Here is a 16,363-nt window from a genome sequence, read left to right as displayed (position 1 = left end):
TGTGTCACCCTCATTTTGTTCAACAGCTTCTGATGTAGCAGCATCCACTGAATCTTCAGCCACAGCATTTACAGAGTCCCCAATTGCTGTTACGTATTTCATGTACGTAGAAGGTGATTTTGGCAAATACAACACAGTGCAGAGAACATTACCAGCCCTTGCACCTTTACCAATGCATCTAAGGCCAGAGAACAGTCTCACATTAATTTCATGCAATTCACTACCTGAACACTTTGATGAAGTATGAAATGCTTTCATGTTTTTGCGTGTCTAACATTTAATAATTAATTTAGACACAACACCTATTCTAGCTCCAATATTCTCATAAAGTTTAACTTAACCACCACAAAGACAGCAAGAGACAGTTTCAGAAAGAACTTGTGCAAGGATTTTCAGATCAGTAATGACGTCCAAAATATCATTATTTTTTTCCACTGTCACCCATTTCTAAAGTTACTTTCCTTTTCGATGCACTAGGGTGCGTGGTCACTTCAGAAACATTATCATGGTTTCCTTCACTGCTAACACACGTGTTTTTAAGAACTTCAGAAGAAAATGCAGGTCTTACATATCTGTTACATGCAAATTTACATTCTTGAAGTTACTTTTACACTTAGTCATTTTATTAACATATAAAAAGCAATAGAAGTTAGCTTACTACAAAAATAGCTGATAATCACATTACTTTCAACAAAAACTAGTATGAGAAACAAAGGACTGATTTGTTTATTCGTAATGCCAACTTCTGAGACATAGCAGTAGGCACAAAACGAAGCAATTCACAGCCTTCTAGAGTGGTAGTTCCCAAGGTATGACTGTTCAACTGTGGCAGTATATACGTAGCCGCAAAATTTGACAGTCACACATATGTTATTTGAAGGTCTTACAGTTGTCTGATGTTCAGGAAAGTCCAAAGTACATTATGGAGTAGAGAACAGAAAATGTCAAATTTCAACGAATTTCAGAGACATTACTTAAAGCATGCCATCCCCTTTGGGGCTCACCCAGAACCTGTCAGAGAGGTGCCCTTTTGGCTGACCTTCTCAATCAACTTAATCTCATCTGCCTTACATGAGAGCACCAATGTTCCTTTCAGACTCCATTCACACCTATTCCCATTGGACCTCTCTTTCTGCACTACCCAGCTTGGCCATCATCTTGAGCGGTCCATTCTCTCTGACATGTATGTGTAGGCATCTCTTTAAAAGATTAGGAATTCTTACAACAGTCTCACAGCACATTCACTCAGTAATGAAATTTGTTCTCAACAACATGGACCAATTTAAGAACAACAGTGACATTCATGATTATATTACCAGAAGAAAGAATTACTTACACTATCCTCTACTTAACCTATTTTTGGCACAGAAAGGGGTAAAATATGCTGCTGTAAAACTCTTCAATAAATTGCTAGATGAAATAAAATATCTGACAGACCGCAGTAACAGTTTTAAAAATAAATTGAAATTATATCTTCTTGACAACTCCTTTTACACCATAAATGAATTTTTGAACACTTAACTTTCAATTGCACATTTATTATGCAATTTCTACACATTCCACATCATAACAGTTACTGTGAGATTGATCAATGGAACACATAACTAACTAAATAATTAACTAGCTTCCTCTTTGCTGCACCATGTCCGGTCCCTTGGTGGACTGAGGTGTGCTGTGAAGCAGTTCGTGCACAGAGACTTGCTCTCTGTGTTTTTAACCATTATTCTATGATGGCCAACTGCATTCATTACAAACAGTTGCATGCACAGTGTCATTGTTGTGTTCTTTGGGATAGCAAGGAAGCTAGCTGGATTTCCTTTACTAGTACTTTCAGCAGTTCCACACTATCTTCCATCATGTGGGCCAACCTCTGACAGCTGTCTGGGACCAACATCTATTCCCCAATTTTCTTCTTCCATTGGAAACAAGTGGAGGAGGCTCAGGTGATACTCTTCTCTTCTTAGACTCAGGAGTGCTAGTATGCTGCTTTTACTATGAGGGAGCTAGATCATGCTCTCACTTCATCCCAATCCTCTGCCCCAGGGCTGGACAATGTTCACATTCAGTTGTTGCAGAGCCTTTCTCTTGTGGGTAAGCACTTTCTCCTTCATATGTGCAATCACATCTGGGCAGAGGGCATGTTTCCCACATGCTGGCCTGAAGCCACTGTCACACCCATACCTAAGGCCAGCAAGGCCTTCCTTCTACTTATCACTTCACATCTCTCACCAGCTGTGTTTTCAAGGTGATGGAATGTATAATTCTTGCCTGACAGGTATTGTGGCTTGAGTCTCACAAATTACTAACCACTGCACAGTGTGGATTTTGTGTGTGCCTTTCTGTGGTTGACCATTTCATCACTTTGTCAACCCATGTCATGAATGGTTTTGTGCAGAAATACCAGACTGTGGACGTGTTTTTTGATTTGAAGAAAGCCTGCGACAACTGCTGGAGGACTGGTATCCTCTGTACTCTCTACACGTGGGGTGGGCTTCCATGGACACATGCCCTGTTTCCTTTGGGATTTGTTAAAAGACTGATTTTTCAAGGTATGTCTGAGTTCTGCCTTGTTCGACACCTTTTTTTGAGGAAAACGGTGTGCCTCAGGGTTCCATCCTAGTGTCACCCTCATTGCTATCGCCATTAACCCTGCTGTGGCCCATTTCCTGCTGGGTATCTCCAGCTTCTTTTTCATTGACAATTTTGCGATCTATTGAAGTTCTCCATGGACTTGTCTCCTTGAGCGGCATCTTTAGTGATGTCTCAGTCACCTTTACTCATGGAGCATTGATAATGGATTTTGATTTTCTACTGACAAAACTGTCTGTATGAATTGCTGGTGGCACCATTGGTTTCTTCGACTGTCTTTACATCTTGGGTCTGTTGCTCTTCCATTCACTGAAACTATGAAACTGCTGGGGCTCACGCTCAATAGGAAACATTTTTGGCCCTCTCGTGTGTCTTACCTGGCTGCCCACTGTACGTTGCCCCTCAAAGTCCTACGTGTCCTCAGCGGTACTTCCTGGGGAGCGGATCGGACCACCCTCCTCCATTTGTACCAGTTCCCTATCTGGTCGAAACTAGGCTGTGGCTGTTTTGTTTATGCCTCTGCATGTCCGTCCCTCTTACACCATCTCAATACTATCCACTATCATGGCACCCTTTTGGCCATTGGCTTTACTTTAGCCTGATTCAGAGTCTGTATGCTGAAGCTGCTGAACAACTGTTGTCATAATGCTGTGACTTTCTCCTCGGAGATATGCGTGCTGTTTTGTCTGCATTGCCTGGCCACCCATCCTATGCCTCCTTCTTTGATGGTTACTTTGACCTCCAGTGTGGGGCGCATTGTCTTCTCTGTTACCTCCTGGAGTTTACTTTTCGCCCTTGCTCCAGCGGCTGAACTTCATGCTACCTGTCACTTTCTCGAATGGATATGAACCATTCATCATCTTGGCTTCATGCGGAGGCTTGTGTTCACCTTGACTTTCATTTACTTCCTAAAGACACTACTCCAACCTCACTCTATCGCCATAAATTTCACAACTTTCACACAGAACTTCACGATAGTACCTTTGTGTACACTGATGGCTCTCGGACTCACCGTGGTGTCGAGTGTGCCTTCATCATTGGCACCAATGTTTTTTGGTATTGGCTTCTGGATCACTGCTGCATATTTGCAGCAGAGCTCTTCACGCTGTATCATGTCATGCAGTACATCTGGTGACAAAGGCTTTTCAATTGTGTCACTTGCTCTGACTCTCTGTGCCCTTAAGAGCCTCAGTGTGCTGTTCACCGTCCATCCCATAGTGCAACGGGTACAGGAAAGCTATGACTTGCTCACTCTTGATGGAGCCACTGTGATATTTATGTGGGTTTCAGGTCATGTCAGTCTGATGGGGAGCAAGGCCACTGATGGTGCTGTCAAGGCTGCAGTTATTGTACCTCGGGCAGATAGTTCTTCCACTCCCTCCAATGATCTCTGTGTCTCCATCTGTCAGCAGGTGGTGTCACTTTGGCATCATCACTGGTCCTCCTCATGGGAACAAGCTCTGGGTGATTAAACCCCTCCCATCAGCTTGGATGACCTACTCTCGGCCCTCTTGCCACGAGGAGATTATTTTAGCTAGGTTGAGAATTAAGCACTGTCTTTTTTGTTATGTGGTGCTCTCCCACCATTCATTGCCCTCAACCTCTAATGATTCACCACTTCCTGACAGAATGCTCTTTTTTTAACCATTTACTTTCTCATTTATGTTTGCCATCTGAGTTACTGGCCATTTTAGAGAACAGCACGTGGTCTGTCAAGCACATTTTACTTTTTATTCATCATAGCAGTATGACAAAGGACATTTAATCTTTAGTTCAGAACCTCAGTTTATCTATGTCATATTTTATGGACCTTCCTCCAAGTCGCTGTTTTTACCTGTCTTTCCTTCCTTCACTTGGTCTTAGTATGTATTCATTTTTAACTCCTTATTTTCCTTAGTGTTCTACGGTTCTGACTTGGGCATGTATGACCCTAGTTGTTTTTGCACCCTAAAACAAAATGAAACAAAACAAAATAAGTGTCCTCATAGATTCATCAAAAACATGTCCTATTGGTGGGTGCCCTCAGCTTTGACACACTTTGCTGTGGAGCATCCCCACTTACAAGTGGCTCTACTGACTACTGCCATACTTTTCATCACAAAAATGGATGTTTTTGATGACTGCCACTGGCTTTTCAATTTCAGTGAATGTTTCAGGTCTTCTGGTGAAAGGGATACATAACCAGTCCTCCAGGTGCATGCCTTCAAAAGCATTATTGACTTCCTCTACTACTGATATACCAAGGCTATGGGCCAACATATTCAGAAAGCTTTTGCAGAACATGCTCAACGATTCCCCTTTGTCAAGAGCTCCCATAAAAATTGTGCTTGATTTTCCCTGAGTTAAGGGATATATAATTTGAAAGATGATGGAGTCGGTAATTTGTGGTGGCTCAGCCTGATTCTGCAAATGAGCTGTCAGTCTTAACAGGTCTTACATCTGATCACTTGTGTCTAGAGACAATTTATCAGAGTTCTGCATTATTGACCAAAGTGGGTTAGACACCTGATGTGTAGCCTGCCCAGGAAGTGAACTTTTGTCCTGCTTGCCAAGACACAGAGAAAAAGTGTTCTGTGGTGTAACGATTGATAGTTGTGAAAACAGAGCTACTGCTTGTGGTTTATGGTGGCATGTGGTAGTAACCACTATTGCATCATTTCACATACATCTGAGCATGAAACACTGTTATGACAGATACTTCCAGCAAATAATATTGATTGAGCAACTTGTATTAAAAATAATGAGGGTAACACACTCATTTGTAAGGAGTGGAACCTTTTGAACCCTCTATATTGGTCATATAAAATACAATTTGTAACAAATGAACTACTTTAAAGTGACAGAGAGTTATTTTTATTTTGTTTCATTGCTTGCTTGAGTTGAATACTTTATTGTAACATTAATAGACTACAGTTCTTTTGGGTATTTTATGGTAGCAGTGACCTGTAACTCAGTTCTGAAAAGTTATTTCACAAGATATATTTGACAATATTAACCAAATGTTTTACATGTATGTGTATTTTTTCCACTGATAACCAGTGGCAGCTCATGTAATTTACAGAATGAATTACACTTAGAAGACTGAACTGGTAAATGATTATCCTCTCTACTATCAGAGGACTTCCATCTTATTTGAAGGGAACTTGATGATTACCTTCTCATACAATTATTGATCATAATTTTTTCCTATTGTGATAACGTGTGCTGTTGAATGTTCTTTTCGTATTGTGACAAATGTTTTCACACTTCTCATAATACAGAAACAGTATTTAGTTTCAATTGTTAGTGGAAGCATATGGCTTTTTTCAAAACTTTGAGGACTTTATGAAAAGTGGAAGCAAATTTGCTTGCTTAAAGACACTACATTTTCTGAATTCATACATTGAGTATATTACAGGAAGATCTGTACAAAAATTTCCTTATCAAAATTGAAAATAGTTTAACACTGAGCTGCAAAGTTCTTCATGAAATATGATAGTAAATTTATCAAAATGAATTTCTGCAGCAGTGAAAATACACAAGGATGAACTGTGAACTAGAAGTGTAGGTTCATTTTTTGTATCAGAATAATGTCACATACTTCTCTGGTAATTGCTACTCTCATTCGTGAATCATTTTTACTTGTTAGATTTTCTTTCTCATAGAATTCTAGACTTTCTCTCATTTAATTGACTTCTGAAGTGAAACTAAGTAAAAATCTTTGAACGTTAGAGGCAACATTGTCATGCCTTAGTAGGTGATTTGTATAATCAACATGTCCATAAGCAAATGAAGCATTGGTACTAACTCATACAACACTGATAATTTAATTTCCTATAAAATTATTTCTCTGTCAGATTTCACCAAGCATAGGAATAGTTCGTTTCATACTGTTATGGAAGTGCCTTTAAAAGATAAAGGCATTTTTTTTATGGTATATCAGTAGTCAGTTTCAGTGGTTTATTTTCTTAGACCCTTAAAATACTGTAAGTAGATTATATGACCCTTTGCTCCCATCACAATACCTCAGAGCCAGCTCACAGAAATCACAAAATTTCTGAGAAAGGGAGGCCCTATTATTGACTTTTATCAGGATCAAAATTAAATTTTAAGTGCTTGTTACTAGTTGCAAGGTATTCTCAAGCAAATAGTGGAACCATGTGAAACTGTAAGCACTGTAGCCCAACGTGCACCGTAATTGCCTATTTGATTCAGGGAAATTAGTAGCATGTTGTTGTTGTGATCTTCAGTGTGAAGACTGGTTTGATGCTGCTCTCCATGCTAGTCAGTTCAGTTTTAAATTATGTTGGACAGACTGAGGGAGTGAAATGTCGGTGTGTGGTGCTCCAAACCAATGTAGTATTTAAATGTTGAATGAATATGCAAAGTATGGAAATTATATCCAATTATCTCTTAAACAGTAAGTACTGAAAGTAACCAAAGTAAATAGTATCAGTCATTGCTGATAACTACCCCTCTGATTTTAATATCCATGATAACAATATAACAATAAAACATAGATTGCTACTCACCACAAAGATGACACACTGTGTTGTAGTCAGGTACAACAAAAAGACTGTTTCACATTTAGCTCCTGGCCAAAGTCTCCTTCAAAAAAGGACCACACATACATTCATTTGCATAAGCAAGCACTTATTGTGCATTCATGACTGCCATCTCCGGCAACTCGACCAGTACACAACTGTCACTTTGAATAGAAGCAGCAAACTGGATGGGGCAGGGAAGGGGAAGGGATAGCATGGTATGAGTTGGGGGAGAGGAGAGAGCTGTCTGACCAAGCATGCTATGACTAGAAGAAGGTATGACAAGACTGTCCGCAGGTACAAGAGCTGTCTGGCCAAGCATGATTTGACTAGAAGAAGGTATGACAAGCCTGTCAGCAGGTACAACCATGGGAGGCTGTGGGGTGGGAGTTGTAGGGGACCAGGAAGTGGGGTGGTGGTGAATGGGGAGCAGAAAAGAAGAGGAGCAGCGAAGGGGAAAGACAGGTGGAAACATTGGCAGAGGGTGGCACACCAAGAGGGTGAGGAGATGTGAATAGGGAGCAGATGATAGGACAGAGTGGGTGGAAACTATAGGATGGAGGGTGTGGGGACAGTAGGTTACCAAAAGTTGATGCTGGGATAATTTCAGGAGTGGAAAATGTGTTGTAAGGATAACTGGCATGTGCACAGTTCAGAAATGTTGGTGGTGGAGGGGAGCATCAAATGGCCCAGGTTGGGAAGTAACTATTGAAATCAAACATGTTATGTTTAGCTGCATGTTGTGCCTCAGGGTAACTCCGGAGACAGGAGTTACCCTTACAACACATTCTCAACTCCAAAAATTATCCTGGACGCAGCTCACTATAATTGTAATCTACTATCTCCACACCCTCCATACTACACTTCCCACCCTCTCTGGCCTATCACCTCCTCCCTATTCACATTCCCACATGCTCTTTGTGTGTCGCCCTCTGCCAGTTCACTCACCCATCTTTCCCCTTCCCTCCTCCTCTCATTTTCCATCTCCCATTCCAATTCCCCCCCCCCCTCCCCCCCTCCCCTCTACCCCAACAACTCCCACTCTGCAGCCTCCCAACACTGAACCTGTTGACAATCTTGTCATACCTCCTTCTAGTCCCAGCATGCTTCACCAAACAGCTCTCCTCTGTTCCTTCCCCAAACGTACCTTGGTATCTCTCTGCCTTCCCCAACCCCTCCAGATTTCCATTTCCATTCAACGAGACTGTTGCATTAAAGTCTGAGCTGCTGGAGATAGTGGTCGTGTGTGTGAGGTGTGTTAGCTTGTGTGCATGAATGTGTGCGTGTTTCCATTTCTGAAAGAGGCTTTGGCTAAAAGCCAAATTTATAACAAGTATTTCCATTGTGCCTGACTGCAGCTAATTGTATCTTCTTTATGGTGAGTAGCAGTCTATCGTTTTCCTTATATTGTTGATATACCAACCTGGAGTTTCCATTGTTCAATATCCATGTTAAATTTTCCACCTTTTTACTTGCCTACTTCATCATATGTAGTCATCTTACTGGTGCTTTTCCCATTTCAGAATTCTTAGTTAATGAATATTCTCCTTCCTCTCTTTTTTTTCCTTGTTTTTTCATCCTTCTTTTGTTTCCCTGGTAGTTATGAAATGTCCATACCTATGAAATGTCCATACCTCTTAATTCTCTGAAATTATTAAAGTTCCATTTTGCCCTCAATTTGATTTATAGCTACTTGTTGCCTTTTACTTCCACCATTACTAATGAACTTTCCTCATAATCATCATTGTAATCATCATTATCACCAGCATCTTCTTTTTCTTCTTCCTTTTTTTAATTTTTTCAAATGTTCAGTATCTCATTTGTATGAATATAAAGGAGATAATATTTGATTTTAATTTTTACCTGAATAAAACCAGGCACAACCTTATTTTTTATTTGTTTCAGAGTCTTTTCTCATCTGCCCTCCAGCCAGATGCAGGAAGTATAGATCCAGGAGCAGATCTGGTGTGTACTAATTTTTTATTTCATCATGATACTATAACAAAACACATTTGGCAATTTTACCTATATGCTTCTTAGACATGTAATTTAACCTTAACGTTTATTGTCATAGATACCTATTAAATTGCCGATATGAGTATCCTCTTTTCATCTAGAGACCAGCCAAAGTTGGAGTCATTTTATCCTCTTCCTTCATTGCATTGGAGAAAACCAATATAATTTCTCTAGTTCATCAATTGCAAAATGTGTACAGAACACACAAACAGACAAGAAAGTGACCTAATGGAAACATATTAAAATAACAATCTGTCTATTTTATTTGGACTGTTGAGTTCTGTGGCCATGAATAATGATTTTTTACTATAAGAATACCACGACCAGCCACTTTTTGTTTTTTTAATGTGTTTTATTTATGCCAATAAGCATTTTGGGTTGCACCCATCTTCATCTGGCAAATTACATGTATCTTCAGTTTCTACAGTGGTACAATATCGACAGCAGTTTGGATGCTGCAGCTGGCATTCTCCTCTCCTTGTTTTTTCTTAGCTCTTCTTCTTTTTTGTGACAGCACAAACACTTTTTGTCACGTATTTTACACAGGCGCACTGCATTATCCGCTCTGTTGTCGATGGATTAGCAGTTAAGCCTCTTATGATTACAAGATTGCAAACAATCACTATGAGCAGTTGCAGCCATAAAACATCTATGAATACGAGATTCAGAGTGGAATGAACACACAAAACTGACCACAGGGAAGGCAGATGCCAGACTGAGATTTATTGGATCAAGCCTCAGGAAATGTTGACCACCCACAATGGAGATGGCTTACAAAACCTTTCTTCAGCCAATACACAAATTTTGCTTGTCAGTATGGGATTTTTACAAGATATTCGTCAGGAGTAAAACTGACTGTCGTGGACCGGTGAAAATGGCGTGTACGGAGGTGGCGGCCTCCTTAGATTTTGTTTGCACGCTTTATCCAGTGTTGCTTGCAGTGCCATCCATTGCAAACAGGAGGATAACTGCGAGGAATGTAAGAAGTCTCCCATTGTGCTCTTTCTCTAGCAACTGTGTGCTTCCATGCATTACTGAGTGCATATCTGGAGTCTCTGTTGAAATTAATTTCACATAGTCTAATTTCAACTGCTTGTTTCATCAAATAAAATCTTATGTTTATTTATCAAACTGCTCAGCCACCACAGATTTTTCTAGATACCTGTATTTCAGGTGACGTTGTTGATCCACACAGTGATTGGCAACAGTTTTTATAGACTGGCCAATGTAATTTTTGCCATACTCGCAAGGAATGCTGTAAATTCCCAGTACTCTCAGGCCGAGATTATCTTTCACAGAGACTCCGGATATGCACTCAGAATTGCATGGAAGCATGCAGTTGATAAAGAAAGGGCGCAGAGCGAGACTTCTTACATTCCTTGCAATTCTCCACCTGTATGATGGATGGTGCTGCAAGCAATACTGGATAAAGTGTGCAAACAGAATCTATGGACATTGAGGCCACCATCTCCATATGCGCCTTTTTCGCCGTGACATTATCCAGCCAATGAGAAGCTGTCCACTGCTTATAAAAACGGATGCCTCACCGGTCCACGACAGTCTGTTTTACCCCTGACGAAGATGACAGAGGTAGTCATCAAAAGCTCAGAATTTTATCCAAATTTGATGCGGCACGTAAACTGAGAACTTTTTATGCAATTCTACAGTTGTTGCTACATCTGAGCCACAAACAGGTAGAATCTTCAACACATTCACTTTTAAAGCAAAAGTAATCACATTTACGAAAATATATGCATATTAGAAAATCGAGTAAAGTGTAAGATGTGCAGATCTTAAGACGCTATACAAAATTGTTACATATAAAGAAAAGAGCCAAACATAATAAGAATAGAAAACAACAGAAACACATGCTTCTCATGCTTGAAATATGTTTATATTCTATCAGTTACCAGGAGATAGCAATTACAAACATGTTCAAAAATATTTCTTCATGATTAAGTTGTAGCTCACGTCATTGAACCAGTGAGATTTGTTTTTTTTTTATATTTATTTCATGATCATTCATGTCTCCTGATAATTTATTGATGCTTGGAATGCAAAAATATAATAGCTGTTTCATTAATTAAGTAGAAAAATAATTAAAAACAAACAATGGTAATTGACAATACACCTTTGGTAGCCCCTTGGTTCATCTGGATGGGCAGCCGCTGTTTACCCTTTATCTATGGCCTTTGCTGCACCACAGTTTCCTCAATGCTGGATTTGGATAATACCAAATAACCATGGTGGCATGCGAACTGTTTACAAACTTAGCAATTTCACAAATGCTTCCACACATGACCTGAAAGCCAATGATCATGCCCTGTTGGATGGCAGACAAATTGCTTCATTTCTGCGTTATGACGATGACTGCACTGTTTTCTACAACCCCCCTCCCAACACACTTTATATACCCTTCACTCTGAATGCTGGGACCTGCTGCCTGTGACTGGTTATTGCACGTTGACATAAAAAAGACAGTGGTCACATTAATGGGAGTGGACTGAGCAGATCAGGTTGCAATATCTAGATAATCCTGCCAAGAAATCCAGAATGTTAAGGTAATAAGAAGTGCTGATTTAGATTCTGGCCATTGTAACAAAAGTTAATTTCCACTTAAGAAGTACCAGGAAATAAGCCATACTGTGGACATGCAAAACATGAACAAAGAAGAAACTTTAGTGGTAAACTGGAAACCAGAAAACTGGGAACAACTGAAACAATAATAATTCATGACCATCACAAAGGCAGCTCCCTAGATAATGGAAACTAAATACAGAAAGACTGAGAGCACTGTAGAATTAATTTGAAATAAATTCTGTGGGTGCGAATATCTTGACAATGGATGTGTTGGGTATAGATATGCTATCTGTTGGTGATATATGAAAATTTGAGCCAGACTGGTGCTCAACCCTGGATTTCCTGCTTATCCCAAGTGCTCACCTAAACTACTTTGGTCTTCTATACACAACTCCTGTATCTACCCAAACTTCCATGTGTCACATTGTCACATCCTTGTACCATAGTCCCCTACATTCATGACTTGATGCTCACAGTATTACTCTGGATCCCAGCATCAGTGAGAATGAGACCATAAGGAATTGTGACCAATGATGTTATCATCTTCTGCCTGCCTTGGCATGTAATAATAACTTACATGTCTAAAGGAACAGACTATAGAACAGATGAAAGAACCAGCTGAAAAAGCAGACTTACAAATCTCCTTTGAGAAAACCATGATAAAGACTAAGGCATTCTCCAAGCTATTGAAAACTAAATATGGAAAAATGAGAAACTAACAAATTCAAGTATCTAAGAGAAGTAACTGAACAAGACATTTCAGAGGAAGCAATGATTAAAGAAAGAGTTAAAAAGATGAAAAAAGTGTACTACCTCACTAAGAATGTACATAATAAGAAATCAATATTCCTAAGCAAATTATCATTTGTGGGGATTTCAATGTTGATTCCCTGAAAGAGTGTAATAGGAAGAATGACCTTTTAGTATTACTCAGTTCTTTCAATTTGAGCTCCGTCATTGATTTTCCTACTCGGATAACAAAGAACAGCAGTACATTGATAGATAACTTTTTTATAGACCAAGATAAGTTTAAGGACATAAATGTTTATCCTGTTGAGAATGGTCTTTCAGATCATAGTGCACAGCTTGTTACAGTACTTGACATAGCTCCATGCAGTATAATAAATCAGACTTTCAAAGCAGTGCGTTCAATTAACAATATAAATATTGCAAACTTTAGGGAAAGCCTACAGCAGCTAGACTGGGATGAAGTGAATAAGGAACCCGATGCAAACTTGAAATATAACTTATTTCACAATACATTTTTAAGGGTATTTGAAAATTGTTTTCCCAAGAAAATAGTTAAACATAATTCCAAGAAAACATATAAAAACCTTGGCTAACTAAAGGAATAAGAATATCTTGCAACCGCAAAAGAGAATTGTATCTAACAGCAAGAGGGAGTACTGACCCCGAAATTGTTCAATATTATAAAAACTATTGTGCGGTACTAAGAAAAGTTATTAAAAAGTCCAGAAGCATGTGTATCATGTCTGAGATCAGTAACTCTGATAATAAAATTAAAGCAATTTGGAATATTATTGAAAGGGAAACAGGGCAACCAAGAGCACAGGAAGACTTTAGTGCAATAAAACTGAATGACAAGTGCACTAACAAACAATCAGAAATTGAAAATATTTTGAATAATCATTTTTTAAATGTTGTGGAGAAAATAGGATCTAGATCTTCACTAGAAGAGGCAAGGCTATTAATAGAAGAGGCCATACCTGTGCAGTTTGAAACAACTGTAATTCCACCAACCTCTCCCTCTGAAATCAGTAAAATAATAAACTCACTGAAAAGTAAAAGCTCTTATGGAATTGATGGCATTTCCAGCAAAGTACTTAAAGCTTGTTCCCCACTGATAAGTAGGATTCTCAGCCACGTATGTAATAGCTCTTTGGAGCAGGGTGTTTTCCCTGATAGACTGAAATATGCCATTGTAAAACCATTGCATAAAAAGGGGGATACGTCGGATGTCAACAACTACCGCCCAATCTCTCTTCTGACAGCTCTATCAAAAATTTTTGAGAAAGTAATGTATTCAAGAGTAGCCTCCCATATTTGTAAAAATAAAGTACTAACAAAATGTCAGTTTGGTTTTCAGAAAGGCTTTTCAACAGAAAATGCTATATATGCTTACACTGATCAAATATTAAATGCTCTGAATAACCGGACATCACCCATTGGTATTTTTTGTGATCTCTCAAAGGCCTTTGATTGTGTAAATCATGGAATTCTTTTAGATAAGCTAAATCATTATGATTTGAGTGGGGCAGTGCACAAATGGTTTAATTCATACTTAACTGGAAGAATGCAGAAAGTAGAAATAAGTGGTTCGTGTAATGTTAAAACAACAGCTGATTCCTCAAACTGGGGTGTTATCAAGCACGGGGTCCCACAGGGTTCGGTCTTAGGTCCTTTACTGTTCTTGATATACATTAATGACTTACCATTCCACATTGATGAAGATGCAAAGTTAGTTCTTTTTGCTGATGATACAAGTATAGTAATAACATCCAAAAACCAAGAACTAAGTGATGTAATTGTAAATGATGTTTTTCACAAAATTATTAAGTGGTTCTCAGCAAACGGACTCTCTTTAAATTTTGATAAAACACAGTATATACAGTTCCGTACAGTAAATGGCACAACTCCAGTAATAAATATAGAATTTGAACAGAAGTCTGTAGCTAAGGTAGAATTTTCAAAATTTTTAGGTGTGTCCATTGATGAGAGGTTAAACTGGAAGCAACACATTGATGGTCTGCTGAAACGTCTGAGTTCAGCTACGTATGCTATTAGGGTTATTGCAAATTTTGGTGATAAGAATCTCAGTAAATTAGCTTACTATGCCTACTTTCATTCACTGGTTTCGTATGGCATCATATTCTGGGGTAATTCATCGTTGAGTAGAAAAGTATTCATTGCACAAAAACGTGTAATCAGAATAATTGCTGGAGCCCACCCACGGTCATCCTGCAGACATCTATTTAAGGATCTAGGGATCCTCACAGTAACCTCACAGTATATATATTCCCTTATGAAATTTGTTGATAATAATCCAACCCAATTCAAAAGTAATAGCAGTGTGCATACCTATAACACCAGGAGAAAGGATGATCTTCACTATGCAGGGTTAAATCTGACTTTGGCACAGAAAGGGGTAAATTATGCTGCCACAAAAGTCTTTGGGCACCTACCAAACAGCATCAAAAGCCTGACAGATAGCCAACTAACATTTAAAAATAAATTAAAAGAATTTCTAGATGACAACTCCTTCTACTCATTGGCTGAATTTTTAGATATAAACTAAGGGGAAAAAAAACCCATAATCATTAGTGTCATGCAATATTTTGTGTAATGTAATTTCTTGTACAGACATCTTTTATTAACCTGACACGTTCCACATCATTACGAAGTGTCGTATTCATGATCTATGGAACAAGTATTAATCTAATCTAATCTAACTGCTAAACTGAGACACTACAGTAATTCACCATAAACACTTTATGCTGCATAATATTTAATTCTAAACAAAAAGGCAGTGGGAGGAACATTGGCAATCATAGAAAGAAAAATATAAAGGCAAATTTTAGAACCAGCTAAAGAGAAAACACAGTTCAAAATAATTCATAATGATTTATACTTGTATTGAAAACATTATAGTCATGATTAGGAAAAGAAGAATAGCTTTCTGTGACCACATCCAACAGACTGACAAAAAGAACGTTCACTTATTTTGGTAAATTATAAGTAGATAATGAAAGGTGCAAAGAAGTTGGAAGGGACATATCCAAACTCTGAATTACCCCACAAGATACCGAGGAATGTCCACCACTCAGAATAGAATTGCATGGTTCCAAAGGTTTTCATCAAAAACCTAAGAAGGAAATATGGGAGAAAAGAAAGAAGAAACAGTTGAAATAAATGTAGTCAGTAGTGGCTCCTATGTAAAAGAAGAAACAGTATATTAACTTGTATAGGTTCAGTGCTCTATTTTAAAATTTACTGTTTACTTCAAATTGATTCATATGTTTCATCCGTTTTTCTTATTGATATCACTTTTGTGTTGCTATAATAATGTGTAACACTTGTTCTATATTAATATCAAAGATTGTTGTGTATAAATGTATTTAATATCTTAATTATCTGATAGGTAATAGGGCTTAGTTAGTCTGGGGTGAAGCTTGATGAAGACAAGTAAAATCCTTTTGGTATAATTTCATATCTTATGTTTGATTACAATCCTTTACAGAGAAGAAAGTATATGTCTTGTAGTCCTCAATTTTGACCACAACAGACATTTATTAACACTTTGATGAATACACTGCAATGCAGAATGAATGACACTTATGCTGTAAGAGTTACCTACACTGTGAATTTTCCAGAACTACAAATGAAAACAATCAAGACTTAACACACAACTTGAACTATGGTGGTGAAAACAACTTGGTGGCAAAACAGTCACTTGACTGTATATCTCTGTCCAGTGAAGTACTGCGTAATAGAGGTATATCAGTGAGGGTGTAGAATAATTAGTGTAGTACAGCAGAGTCATCATCAATACTTCAGTCTGGTTTGGAAAGGAACACATTAACAACTGAAGAGAACTGAGGCTGGGCCTACAGCCACTTGACCTTAAATTGGCTGGC

General features: G+C 38.5%; 1 protein-coding gene across 11 annotated transcripts in view; it reads left to right on the top strand.

Annotated features, from left to right (window-relative positions):
* The window catches only part of LOC126354916 (mucin-17-like), a 518,430-nt gene that overhangs the window by 488,368 nt on the left and 13,699 nt on the right, over positions 1–16,363 (top strand). For all 11 annotated transcript variants that reach the window (XM_050004997.1, XM_050004993.1, XM_050004988.1 and 8 more), the window contains one exon: positions 9,018–9,077. In XM_050004997.1, the coding sequence (XP_049860954.1) occupies positions 9,018–9,077 (60 nt within the window). The remainder of the gene's footprint in view (positions 1–9,017; positions 9,078–16,363) is intronic.

Source organism: Schistocerca gregaria, chromosome 3, assembly GCF_023897955.1.
Source record: "Schistocerca gregaria isolate iqSchGreg1 chromosome 3, iqSchGreg1.2, whole genome shotgun sequence".
Lineage (NCBI taxonomy): Eukaryota > Metazoa > Arthropoda > Insecta > Orthoptera > Acrididae > Schistocerca > Schistocerca gregaria.
This window is presented reverse-complemented; position numbering and strand designations above follow the sequence as displayed.